The sequence below is a fragment of the Syngnathus scovelli genome, chromosome 2 (assembly GCF_024217435.2).
Source record: "Syngnathus scovelli strain Florida chromosome 2, RoL_Ssco_1.2, whole genome shotgun sequence".
In the NCBI taxonomy this organism is placed as follows: domain Eukaryota; kingdom Metazoa; phylum Chordata; class Actinopteri; order Syngnathiformes; family Syngnathidae; genus Syngnathus; species Syngnathus scovelli.
Window position 1 is genome coordinate 8,319,990 of NC_090848.1, and position 17,802 is coordinate 8,337,791.

Below are 17,802 nucleotides of genomic sequence, written 5' to 3' on the forward strand. Positions count from 1 at the left end.
GCTGCCTTTCTCTTTGTGGTATAACATGACTGTCCTAAATAAACCAAATAATCACTCATTTTTTCCTAAACAATTCTAAACCTTTATTTTTCTAGCAAGAGTGAAAAGAAACAAAGGCAACATTCAAATAAAAAGTTTTTACACAAATGATAACAGTGTCTCTCTGCAATAATAATAATAATAATAACAATAACAAGAAGAATATTGTTTGAAATAGAGAAATAAAGTGAGTTACAGTAAAGTTACCTTAACTTTGCAAATGAAGGAAGTGGAACTGAGAGAATGACCGACATCAGCTCTGCTCTGGGGTCAGACAGTGTCCATTTTGGGAAAGTAGCACCAAAAACATGAATGCCTGTTTTAAACACTTCCCAAAACAACGTCACCAGTTCTGCCTGTTGCCAAAACGAGCTTCAGTATGACTACAAAAATAAAAGTCATCAAGGTTGCGCCGCATGTCCGTGTCGTGGCCTCATGGAATCCAAACGAACCCAAATAGCTTATCCGTGGAGCTCGAGAACAGGGGTAGAGGGCTTCCACTTAACACATTGGGGGTAACAAAACATACCAACTTACCTGGGAGACAACTCTAGATAGACCACACAAACTTCTATCACAGGAAGTCCCACATTTTCCAACTGTCTTGGGAGCTGACGGGAGAAACTCATTCCAGGAACGAGAACCTCTTGAGGGACAGGAAGTCGGATTCATGTGGAGGGAGTGTACAAGGTTGAGAGATGATGTTGTGTGGTGGGTGGATGTCCTGCATCTTTCTTTTGTCAGTCTCCTCCCTCAATGTCTTTGGCAGAGCCAACGTCTACCCTTCACAGAATCTGTCAGAAAATACGCACAAAAAACATCTTCATTTTGTTCCAAAATGTTGAGTCAAGGATGATTACTTCAGTGAGTTCTGCTTTGATGAGGCGTGGAAGAATGAATCAAGTCAGTTGACTCCAATACCGATTTTGAAGAAAAGCAGGCAGATGTACCTCTGTATGAGTGTCGGCGGGCAGGTGAGGGGAGGGGCATGTTTTCTTTGAGTCCGGCACATCCGGCAGAGCCGCTCCGACGCCGTCCGTATTGGCGCCGCTTCCTCGGTGGCTCTTTCGCTTTCTCTTGGAGTCCTTAATACGACCTCGACTGTTTCGCTGCTGCTCTTCAAGTTCCATCTGTGAGCATGATATTATATGTATCAAGTTATACGTTATTAGTCCCTTTTGGCACGTAGAACAACAACAATCACCCCCTGGCAAGATTGATGGATACATGTTGAATTTTTTTTTTTTACTATTAAAACAAGGACCAGGAGAGCGAGACAATAAAAAAAGGCTGAATTTAGGCATTTTTATTTTTAACCTACATTTAAAAAGAGGATGTGAAAAAGTCAAATAAACTGGACAGCTTTTTTTTTTCTTTTTTAAACGTAATGCACGTAGGGCTGGGCAATATGGGTGGAAAATGCTACCCAATATTTATTTCAATTTTTGTGGCTCTATTTAGTGCAATTTTTATAGTACTAACCTTAATAAGTGTGCATAGTGTCGCCACAGGCGGATCAGAGGCCGCTTGCAGGACTCTGCTTATGGTGTCCATCTGATCCAGAGAGACCTCCAGCAGATCTCCATCCAGCTGCAGCCCCTCCAGTCGCTCTCTGGTGGTCGATGAAAGCTGCACCACCTGACCTTTGAGCTCGGGGAGCAGCGGCAGCAGATCGCCCACACCTGAGCGAGCAGAGCAAACCAACGCCTTCAACATTGGTCGGTCGCCAAGGGGCATCGGCGAGTGGTCTGACGTGCCGGCTTACCAGTGATGCCAGATTTCTTGCTAATGCCGTTCTCTCGAGTGGTCTGCGGGAAAACAAGCGTCTCATCACACAAAGAAAACAGAAAATAAACCTTTCAAAGCCCATTTACAAAGATTCATACTGGTCTCTTTGAGCCTCATTTTGGCGGTCTGCAAAATAAATCAGAGCGATATGGAGCGATATAGCAGTGCTTTTATCTGACTGATGTCATTTAACTCTGCGGTTGTGGTCACCAAAGTGGTTAAGATTCATTCAATGTATTACAATACAGTATAAATGTTGCACTTCAACCATAATACACTGGCATTTTGCTTGTGGTTTAGGGTGTACCTCAATGCCATTGGATTTCTTTTTAGGGGAATCGTCCGTCAGATCGATGATTCCGTCCTCTCCTTCACCTCCCTCCGAGTCGGACAAAACAATGACTGAGTTGGAGTCTGCATCTTTCTGCTCACTTTCCTCCTCTTTGTCACAACGGAGGGTTTCTTTGAGTTCTTGCAGCGTCTGAAGGGCCCGCTGCAGCTCAGGGGTCTCCAGTGCCTCCTTGGCGCGACCCTGCCATGTTATGGCTCGCTCTGTGAGACACTGCAGCGCCTCGCCCTCGGGCAGGCGCACGGGCAACCGCTGCAAGGCTACCAGTAACGCCAAGATAGTCTCCAGACGGGGGCGGCGCGAGCGCTGGCACCGCGGACACAGAAAACGTGAGTCCCAGTCCCACCAGCAGCGTGGGTTGCCCGGCGGTCCACAAGAGGGCAACAGCGAGGGGAAAGGAACACAGCCACCGTGGAACCAGTCCTTGCAAAGGTGGCAGCGCAACTGAGGTGTACGCGGCTGACCAGCGCACACGCACACAGTCTGAACAGAGGAGCCAGGGTGGTTCCCATTCTCTTTGACAGAGTTTGCCGAGTCCGTTTCCATGAGGTCATCTGACGTCCCCTTCGCTTCCTTGTCACCTCCTGCGTCACGTCCTATCTTCGCCATGTTGACTTTTTGTAGCCTCAGTAGTGCCTCTTTCTCCCGGTGCTCCCCTTCTTTGAATGCCATCACCTAGAACAACACGAGTTCAGATGCGCAGATTGAAGACTCGCACAGCCGCAAGGCCAATGTTGTGCGGCAAACTCACAATAGCCGCAGGGTCTCTAAGGTCTTGAGCAGAAAGGCCCAGAGTGTTTGTATCAGGGTCGTCCGTGTCCTCCGTTTTGCCATGTCTCCTTTTAGCGCATGGACACAACACCTGCAGACCAAAATTGGGTGTTCTTTACATTCGACAACGTTTACCGTACGTTGGTAAGGAACACTATTCAGGGGATAAGCAATGAGTCCTGGGTACTGTGTGCATATTGTGAGAATCTGCCTAAGCCTATTTATTCATTGATTGTACCCAGCGTGCTTAGTACATCACTTGCATGGATTTTGGCAACAGAGCGCATGCAACGATTTCATTCGCAGGTACACATAAAATTATAAATATTGCTTCAGTATTGTGAAATAATACACTACTGTATACAGTGTAAAACTTGGCAGTACCTGGTTAGGGCTTGGTTCAGGTCAAAACCTGAAGGCAAATTTTTGTGTGTGAAAGCTCATGCGCATTTTTGTTGTACCATCTTCAACACAGCAATGCCAATTTAAATTCTGAATCCCCGCAAAACCAGTAGCCAACCGTCGGACACTAAAGAAAAGTAGCTGGGCAAACCTGCCGACTTGGTCAACATTTCAATCAAGTTTGCTCGTGTTGCTTTAATGGTGCACCTCGAGCAGGCTGTGCTGACTGCTCTTCTTCAAGAAGGTCTTGGAGGCCTTGTCCCTCCAGGAATGAGCGCTGGCCACCTGAAACTCCAGCTGTCGCAGCTCCTCCATGAAGACGGGCAGGTCCCTTCCAACGGCCACCAGGCCCTCCAGGTCATCCAGGCATGGGTAATGCTCCCCATTCTATGACAAGTTGCCAAAAAGTCTCAGAGAGGACTTTGACAAGACCAAATAACGCTAAACGCATGAAGAGACAATGATGCAATTTTACCTGGATTTCCTCCAGGTCTGTTACCCAAGCACGCGCACGGCTTAGACAGCCCTGTAAAGCTTGAATGTTAGGCAACTTGACAGGAATAAGCTGGGCCTCATTCACAATCGCCTCCAGTGTTGACAGAGGGTGCTTTTGCCTGTTGGGACAATGGGTGAGTTGAAAACAGGGACAACTGGATGTGACGTGTTGTCCGCCCCTACTCCTTTGTTGTATTTGCTGCCTACCTTTGTTCAAGACAGATCTGCGCTTTCTCCTCCCAGCGCTCCGCAATCGTGAGTAGCTCCTGCAGTTCTGCCATAGCCGTATCCACAGACGCGCTCTGAGGCACGTTGCAGCCCGCCTCAATTAAATTCCTCAACACTGCCAACGTGACCTCTGGCCTCTCGGCCCCCTCGGTGCCCAAGGTGCGCCTGACTTCTGCCAGCCATCGTCCTAACTCTTGAAGGCCTTGAAGCAGATTACACTCGGGCACTAGGACGGGCAGCTGAGTTCCCTGCTCCAGCAACGTCTGCAACAGCTCTGCTGGTGTATTGTTCCGCCTCCAGTCGCGCTCGTTGATCAACTCCTGAGCTCGGCTCTGATAATCACTCACCAGCTGCAGAACCGCCTAAAGGGGAAAAATGTCGCTGGATGAAGCAACCTGGTTGATTTTTTTTTTGTTTATTTTAAGTTGTAAGCCAATTATATATATATAAAAAAAAAAAAGGCGAGGTGCCAAAATGAATTTATTAATCGACAACAAATGAATTATCAAATTGATTGCCTCATATTATAATAATAAGAGATTTTTAGCTAAGGATTGTCTATATCCTCTGATTTCAGACAGATCTTTTGTTTGATCAAAACAAGCCATTTACAAACCTCTGCTTTTACTTTGTAAAACAATGACCATTCTTTCTTGTGTGCTATTGCTTGCCTGTTGCTTAGTTGTTTTCAAGTCACTAAATAATACAGAATAAAAATAACTGACAATAAATACACTGTAAAAAATAATTGAAAGACCAATACACTAATTCAAGTAAAATTGTATTCTGAATATCGATGTAATAATAGATTCTACAAACACCTGCACGTCCTCCAGCTGACGCATCACACAGGGCAAGTTTTGCATAGTCTCGATCAGGGATTTCAGCTCCGCCAAAGTCATTTTTGTGGCACTGAAACACAAGAATGAGTAAATGTTCTGGTATGACTAATTACATGCACGCCGAGTTTCCTTCATCTCACCTGGTGTTTGAGTCAGCAAGGAGTTCAGTGCTCTTCTGTTGGCAGTGCTCAATGTCTTTGAGAACAGTGTTGAGTTTACGAAGAAGTTCATTGTCTGGGAACTTTCTTTCAGCTGCTTCCGTCTTGAGTGTCTCCAAGTAATCAATTCCTGGGATTGAATGAAATAGCACGTATTTTGACTTGATTCTAATGTTTCTGTAGAAATCCTCGAAAAACAATTGAGTGCTGGCTTCCTACCTATCTTATTTCCATCCTCTTGCTCAAGCGCCTCTTTTACTCTGTTGGCCCATGAATCGAAGGACTCTGAGCGAACTTTTAGGCGGTGTAACATGGCCAACAACTCATCCAGGGTGTATCTGTACCTGCAAAGAGGCACAGCAAAATGGCAATTCTGCAAGTGTAGCCTATGATGATAAAACAGAATTCTATTGTCAAGAGTCCCCAAAGAATAGGTACCTGAGGTATAGTTTGTCAGTGGGGCAGTTGCACAGATCCTGAGTGTGATACAGACACACCAAACTCTCGGGGCAGCTTGAACAAGCTAGTGCTGAGAGGAAACATGTTGTCTTGCATTTGTCACATTGTCGCTCATCATCAGGTAACAGCTCAAAGGCCTCGCGTTCCGCTTCAGTGATGCCCTGCATACAGAGGATATTTTTAGAGATTAGTCAGTAGTGCTTGCTGTTGCTTTGCTATAAAATCAAATAACAGAAAATAAAAGCTTTAAAAAAAAAAATGATGCCAAAAAGACATTAATATAATGTCTGGCAACTCTTACCCTTTCCATCAGAGCCTTTCGCAGCTTTCTCTCTTCCTGAACAATAATAAACATTTCCCGGTGTGTTGCAGCAGCAAGGTTGAGATCCAGTTTCTCTGGACAGGCTGCCATTTTACAAGTGAGCTCTTCGTGAGAGAAGACGCAATACCGCCGCAGACGTCGATAGTGCTCGATGCAGGAACGACCAGCAGGTAGCTTTAGAACACAAACAAAATAACAGGGTCATCCTGATTGTCAAGTCTCATGTTTCCAAAACTGCACAGTGTTGGAACTAACGGCGTTACTAATGCCGTTATAGATTTGAACCTAGCATTAGGACACTTACCCAGTCAGCTGTACAGAAGTTGACTGCTTCTGCAAAATTATATCCCTGGTTGAAACCACTGTGGTATGCTCTGGGGAAGGTGATGACAAACTCGCCGGCACACTGGTTGGTCCTGACAACCTGTCAATTCAAAGTATTCCAATCAAAAAAAATACGTCATAAATGGTCACTTTGAGGCAAGAGAACGTGCACATTGAGACACTGACCGGTACACCGTGAGCCATGAGGATGTTTGGGTTCATGATAGTGACCAACTGGTGCAAGAGGTCAGGCTGGAACTCGAATAACTCTGGAGTCAATTTCTTCATCACCTCCTCTAGTCGCTCAGCAGCTACTGAAGGAACTCCATACCAGGTTTTAGGTTCGCCCCTGAAGATGATCAAGCATGTCAGCATACAAGATCCAAAATCATATAAAAATAAAAAAAAACAGCGTGCCCTGTACCAGTGCAGGTAGTTGATGGAGTAGCTCCAGTGATCTTCAATGTGCCAGCAGAAAGCAGAGAATACCATGCCAACATAAAGCCAGGGCACCTTCATGCCAGAGATATCGCCATTAATGTGGCACAGGAGAGACTGCTCCAGCACGGGCATCACGTTCAAGTTCCAGCCACTGCGGGCGTAGTCCTGACAGGCGCACAAGTTGAACATCATGAAGCACTTAGGAGTTTGCCTCAGCTTACATAATGTAGCACTAGTGTATTCATTGAGTGTGGGTTACTCTTGTGGCTTCTACTTGTATTCCAGACTGTCTGGAGAATAATTGATTCATATTTTAGTAGTAAAATTCAAAGGCCTCCAGGACATTCCAAAATATTTAGCCTAACTTCACATTTGACAGTGGCTTCTACTTGTATTCCAGACTGTCTGGAGAATAATTGATTCATATTTTAGTAGTAAAATTCAAAGGCCTCCAGGACATTCCAAAATATTTAGCCTAACTTCACATTTGACAGACTTGTATAGACTTCAGATAAACAAAATGCTAGATATTTGAAGTTGAACTGGAAATGTGATTCTTAAGTTGACTCATATTTTACTAGTAAAATTGAAAGGCCTCCAGGACATTCCAAAATAGTTTGAAGTTGAACTGGAAATGTGATTCTTAAGTTCTAAATGGCTTAAGTTTTGGTTTTCTTAGCAGGAGCCATAGGCAGAGCACTGTAGCATATCACAAGCAAGCGCACCTCCTCCTCTTTTGTCAGAATCCTCTTGCCGTTGTTCATCGGGAAGCCGCTGCCAAACTCTTTGGAGTGGATGTCTGCTCCATACTCTACAGTCACATCCTCCTCGATGCTGCTAACCAACCTCCAGAACTCCCTCTCCACAAGCTCGGTGGGAACCATCTACAAGGGAAGAACACACAGATGACCTCTCTCTCGCTCTCATGATGGCAGCAGAAACGTGCGAGTGTGCTTACATGGACAGGCATGTTGAAGTAATCGGCTTTGAATGCGTCAGCCATCTCCCCAAAACTTTGCAGACTGTACTCGCGAGTTGCTTGTTCAAAACCAAACGCTTCCGAAGGCTTCTTGCACTCCTGCAAAGACGCGTGGCCATCAGGAAGGAATACGTTTTATCAGTTGGGACACTCACATACAGGACAGAAGCTTTCTTTTTATTTTAAACTACTACAACTTACTTCCGCAACACACTTTGGGCATCGCCAGTTGCTTTTGGGAAGATCAGCGAGCGGGGGCAGCAGACAGAACGTGTGGTAGTTGTCATCACAACCATCACAGAGCAAGAGTTTCTCGTCGTCATCTCCGCGACCACACATCCGACACACAAATGAATCCACCTTTGACCGAACAAAGATTTCAGTGTTCAGAGAGAAATGGGCACATTTTAGTTTAAAACGCTCCAATATCCAAAAAGCACTTGATTGTGCTGGTCTACACAAAAAGCGCACCTTATTAAAAGGTACACCTTCGGTTTTTGAGAAAATTAAAGACTTTTAAGTGCAACTTATGGAGCGGAAAATACGGTACTTACACTTTGCATGTTGTTGAGGTTACGTCGTAGCCTCATGGTCATTTTGGTGCATGGACCATCGGTAAGATGTTGGCGACTTTCTTTGCGAAGATGCTCCTCCAATTCCTCTTTCTTTACTTCGGTCTTCACTTCCGGCTTGACCTCTGTTTTGACCGTGACGGTGGCAGGAGGGACCTGGGGGGTGGCTGAGCACTCTTCAGTCTGTCCGTCCTGTGGAACCGGAGGCTCCCCTTTTGCACAGGTCACCCCAGCAGCAGGTGCTGGGCAGTCCATGACGGTCACAGTTTGAGGCAGTTCATCTGGAAGAAAGGATTCAAAGTAATCCTCGGAACGCATGCAGGATTTACGTCAATGCATCCCCTTACCCTTCTTCCTATATCGGTCCCGTGCCATGAGTCCAAGTCCCATCATCTTGGGCCCGGCGCCATAGATCTGCAGCTTCTTCAACTCTGGGTTCTTCTCTATGTCTTCCTCGGTAGGTTCGGGCTGAAAATAGGTAAGTAGAAGTACAATCATTATGATCGAATGGACAGACTGCCGATGCTCTCCAAAGCACACAGAGCAAAGCAATGTGACCTAATGCAGACAAAAATCAAGAGCACAAGCAGTGCAAAAGGGGGTTATTCTAGCAAAGTTAGACATTAAGGAAAGCGTGAAAGTTACGACCCAGCATCAAAATACAAATTCAAAATAAGGTACAACCATAAATAGCACACTAATGATTCACAAAACCACTTTGAATTCATTCAACATGGAAAGATGCCATGTGGCACAAAGGAGGTGCGATTCAATCAAATCAGTCTTGTACTGCAAAGTATTTGTTTAAAACTATGACACACTGTAAATTTAACACCATCTTCCATTTCCAGAACGCAATTCAAAAGCAACAAAATGCCATTTGATATGTCGCAAAATCATGTTTACGCTTGCACAATTTCAACAAATCCGCATCCAGAAAGTAATCACTGAACTTACATGTTTCCACCTTGTTAGACGCATTCTAAAATGGAATCAAAAATGTTCCCCTCAAAATTCTCATGCGGTCTAAGAATCCTTCTTTTCACTTTGTGCAAATGCCAAGCATGCTGTCATGTACATTTGTGTGGTTAGGTTTCTGGAAAATTCTTGCCACAGAGATAAAGGACCAGCTCTCGGAAGAGATGGTGGTTCAAAACCTCTTCCATTCTGCCACTTTGCTCATTGGAAGCTTCGAAACAGCAAACATTGTTCTGTGCTTGTCTCCAGATGTGTGCCTTGGGCCAATCCCGAGTCTTAAGTCTACAGGAAATTTCTTTACCTTTGCGCTTGGTTTGTGCTTTGACATGCAATCATATGCTGGACAGAATCTAGACAGGTGTGTGCCTTTCCAAAATATAAAGTTGTGAATACATGAAATGTATTTTTTTTCCCAAAACGTTTGCACAAATCATTTTATAAAGATGGAAAAGGTTTAATTGAATACCATCCAAATATATCACATGTCCAATTAGTCAACTAATACACCGCTAAACAACACGAATACTCTAATGAACTCAGCAGCACACAGATAGACAATGGTTTAAAAAGCAATGAGACACACAAACTGATGAAAGGTATTTAGAAATGTGCCAAAAAAACCCACTACGTGCAGAAAAACAGGCTATGCAACAAATGTGTGCAAATAAAATAAACACCAGCCCTGTTTTTCCCCTTCCCTGTCTGGCGTACAAATATTTGATGAGAGTCAAAAGGCAACCTTTTATTCTGAACAGACATGATGTTACACTTTTTCTTAGCACCAGCAAAGCCACTCTTGATAGCCTTATGGGAGATGTTTTAAGCCCCGACTAAGTACAAGCTGCATGAGCCGTTATTTGATCATTGTTGATTGGTTAGCAGGACAAAACTACACAACCATTCAGGTGGTGTATACGGCAAGCGAAGTCAAGTCAAAATTAGTTATACAGCACTTAATCACAGAGGCGTCTGAATAGAAGACAGGGCTACCAATTCAAAACCCCCAAAACAGCCCTTATACTGAAGTCCTGGAAATTGCAGCACATCCATTGGGCAGATAAATCAGGAAAATTACAAGTTCAAATTTGATTCTACTACAGAACAGTATTACAATATCACCGTGCACACCAATCTGTCAGAAAGAGCCACCCTAATGCGTGGCATCCCAACTCAAGTGTGAGTTAAATGTGTGTTTATGAAAATGTTTAAGTGGTTAGTGACACTATTTTTGTTAAACAATGCATGTGATTGCTAGGAATTGTGCAGCGGGAAGCAAAAGAAGAAAAGAGTAGGGGCTGAGGGTGAGCTCATATGCTCAAGAGGCAGTACCGCTGAGATGAGTTGAGAGCCAGTGGTGAGAGGATGAGGGTTGGGATCCTCCGGACCCTGCAAGGGGACACAACAACAGCAACAATAAACTAAGCCAGGAGGAAGAAGAGGGCAGGAGGGACAGTCAGGGAGGAGCTGGAGCCGTGGTGAAAAATTGGATTGTTGAGACTCTTGTCCATTTCTCTTCAATCGTCATCATCTCTTATAAGGAATAGTTTTACGATCAATTAATCATTTGGGACCTTGTTTAACTTAACGGCCCAAATTCTCAACAGTAAAGACTGTCAGATTTTTGCAGTGCTTCATGAAAGCAGACTTATGTTTAACCAAATTAAGACATTTGCAAACATCTGCTTTGACTTTGTAAATCAATCAACAACATATTTGCCCATTTTCTTTTTACGTTTTAGATGAAACCAGAAACTGAATCATAATGTTTCTGTATTTTCTGCACTGCCAATTTAAAATAATGTCCTGTTTTTGAATGAAGGGAAACATTTATTTTTATCCAATTCATTTATTAAGAAAAAATAATCAACAATTTATTCTTTAAAGCATTGGTTGCAGTGCAAGTACACTATATTATAAGAATTTCATTGCCAATAAGTCAAGATGGGCTTGTGGTAAAAATGTTATTTGAATGAAACCTCCTCTATTACTGCTTAAGTTATCTTAATTAGATACAAATCTCCGTTCATGAAAGTAGTTGAGGGGAAAGCAACCCAGTAATAAGCAGACAGTAACAATGGCAGGTTAAGGCACAGGTGGATTGCAGGATGGCAGCAAAGCAAGCTGGGATGCGCCCTGATTGCACAGTCACATAGTGCAGACACACACACACACAAGGACAGACAGTTAACAGCAACACAGCAGCATCAGGACAAGATGGAAGACTGCCATGTAACTGATGCAATGGAGACCTTCAGGCAGATGACAAAATGAAACTGAACCAATAGAGGCAGGGTGGCTTGCAAGTGAGAGCAATAGGCAGCTGCAGTATTTGTTGTCCACCATCATTGAACAATGATGGCTCATCATCATGGACTGACATAACTTGCCATATGATTAACCAAAGAAAAGTGGTTTTTTTTTTTTTTTTTGGAGAAGGGGTCTCCAGAATTCCCTTGATGCAGTGGCCCATTAACCAAGACGCAATCAAGACGATTCAATTGATCGATTATATTCTGACACTCATAGATCTCTATGATATACGTTTGTTGGTTGCTCTTAATACATGTACAATGGTGCCTTGAAATAATAATTTGTGACCATACCCGTAACTTGCATCACAAACAAAATATTTTGTGTCAGGAAGGGGGGGGGGGGGGGGCACCACTGTATAACGCTAATATCTTACAAAGCCTTCAGACCAGTTGTCAGAAAGGTTACAGGACCAGTATTTTTCAAAGCCTTCAGACCAGTTGTCAGAAAGGTTACAGGACCAGTATTTTTCAAAGCCAAATTAAGTGGGTTTTTTTTCCTCCTCAATGCAGGCTCGGCTAGACAATCAAGCAGTACATCTACAAACTCTGCTGACCGCCAGAGAAAACCTTCCTTGGCGCATGTGCAGTTTGAGTATGCATACCAACTTCAGTGATCCCTGGGTGACCCAAAGGTCATATAACGTGTTGCTGACTTGTAACTGCATGCCTGCTCACGACGTCCTGAGCAACTGACATTTCTTCACCGTGCTGCAGCAACATGACTATTCGCCTGACCTGGCTCAGTGTTGTTTTCTTTTTCCCAGGCTTTAAGTGGGTCAATCAAGGGGACCCGTTTTGAAGATGTGGACAATATCTACATGGCAGTGATTATCGCGATGTCGAGGAATTCTGGCAGAGAATACTGGGAAGATGTGTTAGACTGTAATAACTCCCAAGGGGACAATTAAGTTTGGATTTCAAATATATTTTGTGACTCCAGTCCTGCAACCTTTCTGACACACTTCAGACATAATATGAAACTGTCGGTTCCCTTTCCCGAACAAGATCCATGAATAATGTAACCAACGTGCGTTTCAGCAGGGGGGGGAACACACTCAAATTGATGGCGTTCCTAGAAACTTAGAAAGTTAGCTTGACAAAAAACAATGACATGTACAGGAAACTATTAAACTGGTGATTAAGAACAATTAGCTGTTTCAGTTCAGGGCAGACTGAGGTCCTGTTTGTTAAAACTGTGCGTGATGTCATTTTCACACAAGCACTGTGCTTCTTTGATAAGTGACTTGTTCCTAACACAATCACGTACAAGTTAGTCAATTTAGAGGCATGAAAATGTAATCCTCAACGTATAGTTAGGCAATTTACTATAGAATGATTATGACAACAAAGCACTTAGACTTACATCAGGCTGGCAGCGATTCGCTCGGCGCCCGTAACTGCTCATTTTGGATGGCTGCACTGATTGACGCAGGGGGATGGAGTGGGGCTTGTACTCCTTATCCACATCCTCGCCGTCGTAGTGCTTTGGCTTGCAATGCTGCGAAATCCATCAAAGACAAAACTTGAACATAATTTTTTTGGTTTAATTAGGGAGGAAAAAGTAGGTGAGCGTTAAAAAGCATTACCGGCATGCTGGCACCAGAGTGGAACATTTCAAAAGGGTGGACGATCCTCTCATAGTGCGAGCGCAGAAGAGACCCGATGTTCTTGCCCGGAGGGTAGCCCAGCCTTTGAGCCACACGGGCCCAGCGACGTTCTTTACAGACCAACTCAAAACCGCCTTCATCAGACACAACCTGGAAGACCACGGCACAAAGCATGCCCCAATCAGTTTCATTAAACAGAAAATGACATATGTTCCAATCACATGACCGGATCAGGACAACTGTACAAAGCAAAGAGAACAATGCATAATTTAACTAAAAATAATTAGAGTTCACCTTTGAGAGACCGAAAAGATCAAGAATGCGCCTCTCGATGTGCGGGATTTTCAAGGAGGAAGCCTGAATCTCCCAAAACCTGGCAATGCGGTCCAAATAATTAAGCTTCACTCTTGTCTCCGCCTGGGGGAGAAAAGGCATGAAGAACAACAACTATGAAAGAAACCTTCAATCACTCAATTCAACTAACAACATCAAGCAGTGTGTATAAATGACTTGCCTCCAGTTCATTAAGCCTCTGGATGCGCGGCGTGAATCGGAACGTATCCAGCTCCACTGAAAATGGTGGTTGCCAGTCCTATTGCCAGAATAAGAACATTAGTCAACGATACGGTCTTGAGCCATCCTTATCAAACGGAACTAGCACTTTGTGAAAATAATCTGTCAGTGAAGCACCAAACACTATTCAAAATTAACCAGCTGTCTTTTTCGTTTATTGGCCACATTTCAGGTAGTGATGCTTTGTGGTAGGAGTTTAATTCCTTCCATGACCTCTCTAGTGGAACGATAACACTCAACTCATCAACAGCACTAATACTAAACATTGTGCACAGAGGGATAAAGGAATAGATGACTTAGAACCAAGGCTTGAAAGAAGCAGTTTCACAAATGAAATGAGTCACTGCCACCATAGAGCACTCGTATGGCACTTCTGCACTTGCCAAGTCAAAACAAAAAAAGCATTGTTTTAACGACTTTTCAGATTTTGACAGATTTTATACAGTCGAGTCAAAACTGTGTTTTGCAGCTATATCGCTACATTTCTTTAAGGTGTGACCCGTGCCTATATGCTAAAAGATTTTGTGCAGAATTCTGTGTGCGTCATTCTCTTTTAGTTATGTACAAATAGAGCAATGTTTATATAATGATCTTTTGCACTCGGGAGAGTGGGTTCAAAGTTTGGCAAATTCAACACCCTAAGATACGTCCAAACAAAAGGCACTGTCGATAGAATATTTTGGAATTTTTTGCCACAAGCGTCCTTGTATAAAACGGGCTATATAGAGGTCAAATTCTTTATTCAGTAGCAGCCCGTATAACACTATTTTTTGTAAACCAGTTGGGCCTTCTACCACAGCTGTGTCTGTCAGTGGGATTTTACGAGGCAGGAGTATCGCAAGCGAGTGTGTGCGACACATGCGTGTATGTGAAGAACACGTTAGCTAGTAGAAGACGACAACAGGGCTTTGACAATAGTTAGCTCAACTAGAAGACTACAACTGGTCTTTAACAGTATAATGTCTATGTTCGTGAACGACCGCCGCATAAAATAAAGGACAGAACCGTGTATTGCAAGCATTACGAGGCTGGTTATTCCACATCAAGATTTTTTTTTTACTAGGAAAATGAAACAAAGGCAGCCACAACTGCACCACACTGTTGATAATTTGATAATAACCACAACAATGCAGCAAAACTGGCTGAGTGGCCGTTATGAGCTAGTGTTTTCAAATAATATTTTTCATAGACTTTGCATTGCATACTGCTGCGTTACCGAGGTCGAGTGCCTGGAGGAAACCACGCAGGCACGGGGAGAACATGCAAACTCCACACAGGAACGCTTTTTTTAAGCAAAACACAGAGTTTTGTTTGTGTGTAAAATTAGTGCTACGATGCATCCAGATCAATGTGCTGCAACTTCTATTGCCATTTTTAAGTATTGCTTGTAAAACGTAAGATTTACTTTTGAAGGACAGTGAATGTGATTACATTTCATATATGTATAGCTGCATTAAATGGTTGGAGAACAAAAAAAATAAAAAATCTGGATTATTTTGACCAATGTTTGAAGGGCCATTACCTGTAGGGATTTACTATTAATTATTCCATCGATTACTCCATCGATTAATCAAATCGGCTTATACTTCATTTTGCATTAACTTCATTACAACACAACTTTTTCTGATTTACTGTTTATGAAACAATTATTGTTGTTAAGCAATATCAAATGAGGGATTGATGTACTCATCAAAACCTAACAACTCAAAGGATTTAGACAATATCATGATGAACAATTTCTATAAACGGCAAAAATATTTTCTTTCAGTTTCACAAATGATCAAATACTTACTGGTGGCGGTCGAATTTTGCAGATTCCAGACTTCTCTGCAATTGGACGTATTTTGGCGATGTAGCCCAGAGGATCCTTGAACTCCTCCCATGACGGCTCAAAAACTGGACACTCCGGAGGAGCAACAAACTCGTCCCCTTCCATTGCCCTGAAAAAGATCAAACAAAAATCTGTTCACTCTGGAATTTTCATTTATGCATGCAATGGCCCAAATATAGTAGTTCTACACATGATGGGCCATAGATTGCAAATTAATATATATATTTTTTTTAAAACAAATTCATTTAGGATTTTAAAAGCAGACAAAGTATAGCAACAGGAAAATTTTCCATTAAAAATTTCTAATTAAAAAGTATTCAACCACAGAATAGTGTAAGCATTTAAAAAGCCACACAGATTCCTGAGCAAGTTTAACTGTTCGCAAAGCATTCCTGTTTTGTGTCACCATCCATTGGAAGATACAATGAAGCAAGTGAGAGCCACATAGCTACAAAGTGCACAACTTTGGAATTTGAAGCAGTTCCATTTCTATCCCTAAACATGAGCAGATTAAAGAGGAAGTGTCTGCATTTCCCCTTCACCAAGTCAAGACAACAACACGAACTTACTTTCTTTGATCAATCAACACAATTTAAAAGTGGAGAGGAGGAAACGTTGCAACAGAAATCTTTCGTTATCATACATAATCACAGGTCCTTATATTTGAAACACTCAACATGTGTTGTCGAGAAAAGTGACAGATCAGAATTACAATTTCTTAAAAATCTTCACACTTGGGGTCAGTACAATTGAATTTAGACTTGAATCAATTATGTTCGTGCAATCCGTGTTTGTTGAGCCTCAACCTCAACAATGGCGTGTAGGCCATGAACCCAAAACAAGGCCACAAAGGTATCAATTTTCATAGAGCACTTTTTAAAAACGGCTCTGAAATAACGTATAGAAATCAAAGCTTAATCGTCAAAAGCAGAACCGACACTGAATATAATACGTTGTCTATCTTGCACCGACTTGCTACCAATGTTGGTGGCAGAAGATCTGCTTGGGTTTGCCCCTGAAACCACAAGACGATGACCACCCACTCCAGTCAAAACAACCCATAAACATGACTTCTGGTGTTATGCAATTCACTTTATAAGTCCTACTGTCTACATTTTCTTTGATAATGAACTGAATTTAAGTCTATTATTGTTCAAACATTGGTGGTGCCAAACGGAGCTAACATTAGCATTAAGGCCTCCGATCCGATTTTGCCGTCGGACCATCTTGGTTAGCATTACTTAGCTCAAAGATGAGACTAAGCAAACATTGGCAGGGGGGGCTTCCGTGTGTCCTCACGACAGCGGCCAAGTCAACACAGCAATTGGGCATTATGTAACAAAAGCAAAGTCGCCTCTGGAGCACCATTCACACCACACAGAGTCGGCTTATGCGCCTGTCGACTGACCGTAGACACCTCGATGTCCCGAGCTGTGACGGGACCGCTGGCCGCTCTCCTTGGTTTCGTTGCGATGGCTGCTGGCTGCTCTCTGATGGTGGTTGGCTAACGAATGCCAGCTGTGCTTTGATGCCGTTGGCGAGCTAGCGCTGCTAACGGCTACAAGCAAAGTTGGCCGCTTGCTTCAATTCACCCTAGACGTCCTCCACTCTGACAAAACACATGAAATATGGACGCGAGGCATCCGTTTCATTTTATCTCCGAATCGTTACTGATAACTGTAGTGTGGCTAGCAATCCTTTTCCGGCAAACACCATCACTCACTCCCTTCAGGCCATCCTATCTTTCTTGACGAGTCGCCATCTTGCTTTTTTTCCCCTTTTTTTTTTCTCACGGCCGAAGCACAAACCCAAGTCCACTACGTTCGCTCTTTGGAAGTAGTGCGCACGTATGCCGATTCACGACGGCGTGTAGGAAAGCAACAACGTGCTGTAGTTACAACCGCCCCTTCGCCGAAAATAGTCTTAAAATAACATAAAACGACTCCCTGTACCTTTGAAACAAAGATCATTTATTTCCACCTATCAACAGAATGATGTATAAAGTGTGTGTTCTTGTACTTTACATTTCGTATGCTTTATTTTGTGAGCTGGTCACTGTAAACTTCATAGTGCATGTTGATAGACCGTACAAATTAATTGACCGAGTTGTTTTAATATTTCATTTAGCGGTGCAATGTGGTTTCACTTTTACTTTATGTATTAGGGCTGCACAATACTATAAATTAAAAAATGCTGTCTGCTGCTGACCCGAAAGTCTCTGAGAAAAAAAAATCATCAGTGATAGGAATTGTATGCTTTTATCTGAACGCTAAACTACTACTAAACTACTAGAGTCGCTGCTTGAATATGAAATGAATAAAACATGACAACC

The 17,802-nt window shown here is 43.0% G+C and overlaps 1 protein-coding gene across 2 annotated transcripts; it reads right to left on the minus strand.

The window, feature by feature from the left end:
* Positions 1-58: 58 nt before the first annotated feature.
* Positions 59-17,322, minus strand: kdm5c (lysine demethylase 5C). Of its 2 annotated transcripts, XM_049752926.2 has the most exons (29): positions 16,879-17,322; positions 15,432-15,579; positions 13,581-13,658; positions 13,361-13,483; positions 13,046-13,216; positions 12,823-12,957; positions 10,477-10,533; positions 8,517-8,637; positions 8,152-8,450; positions 7,799-7,957; positions 7,577-7,696; positions 7,344-7,502; positions 6,602-6,783; positions 6,364-6,526; positions 6,158-6,277; positions 5,833-6,027; positions 5,507-5,692; positions 5,292-5,412; positions 5,055-5,202; positions 4,894-4,984; positions 4,052-4,434; positions 3,825-3,963; positions 3,557-3,736; positions 2,928-3,038; positions 2,135-2,851; positions 1,805-1,847; positions 1,522-1,721; positions 990-1,169; positions 59-833 (listed from the first exon to the last, which is right to left on the minus strand). In XM_049752926.2, the coding sequence occupies exons 2-29, from the start codon at positions 15,573-15,575 to the stop codon at positions 825-827; spliced, it is 4,734 nt and encodes a 1,577-aa protein (XP_049608883.1). In that variant the 5' UTR covers positions 15,576-15,579; positions 16,879-17,322; the 3' UTR covers positions 59-824. The 2 variants fall into 2 exon arrangements, with proteins under 2 accessions (XP_049608883.1, XP_049608884.1); XM_049752927.2 differs by lacking the exon at positions 10,477-10,533 and having other exon boundaries at positions 16,879-17,321.
* Positions 17,323-17,802: the final 480 nt, after the last annotated feature.

Excerpts from the sequence above, each read along its gene's own strand:
- kdm5c (XM_049752926.2), bottom strand. The coding sequence starts at position 15,575 with ATGGAAGGGGACGAGTTTGTTGCTCCTCCGGAGTGTCCAGTTTTTGAG. Across the intron at positions 7,503-7,576 it reads ACTTCAACATGCCTGTCCAT|ATGGTTCCCACCGAGCTTGT; the intron begins GTAAGCACACTC and ends CTTCCCTTGTAG. Across the intron at positions 3,039-3,556 it reads GTCAGCACAGCCTGCTCGAG|GTGTTGTGTCCATGCGCTAA; the intron begins GTGCACCATTAA and ends TTTGGTCTGCAG.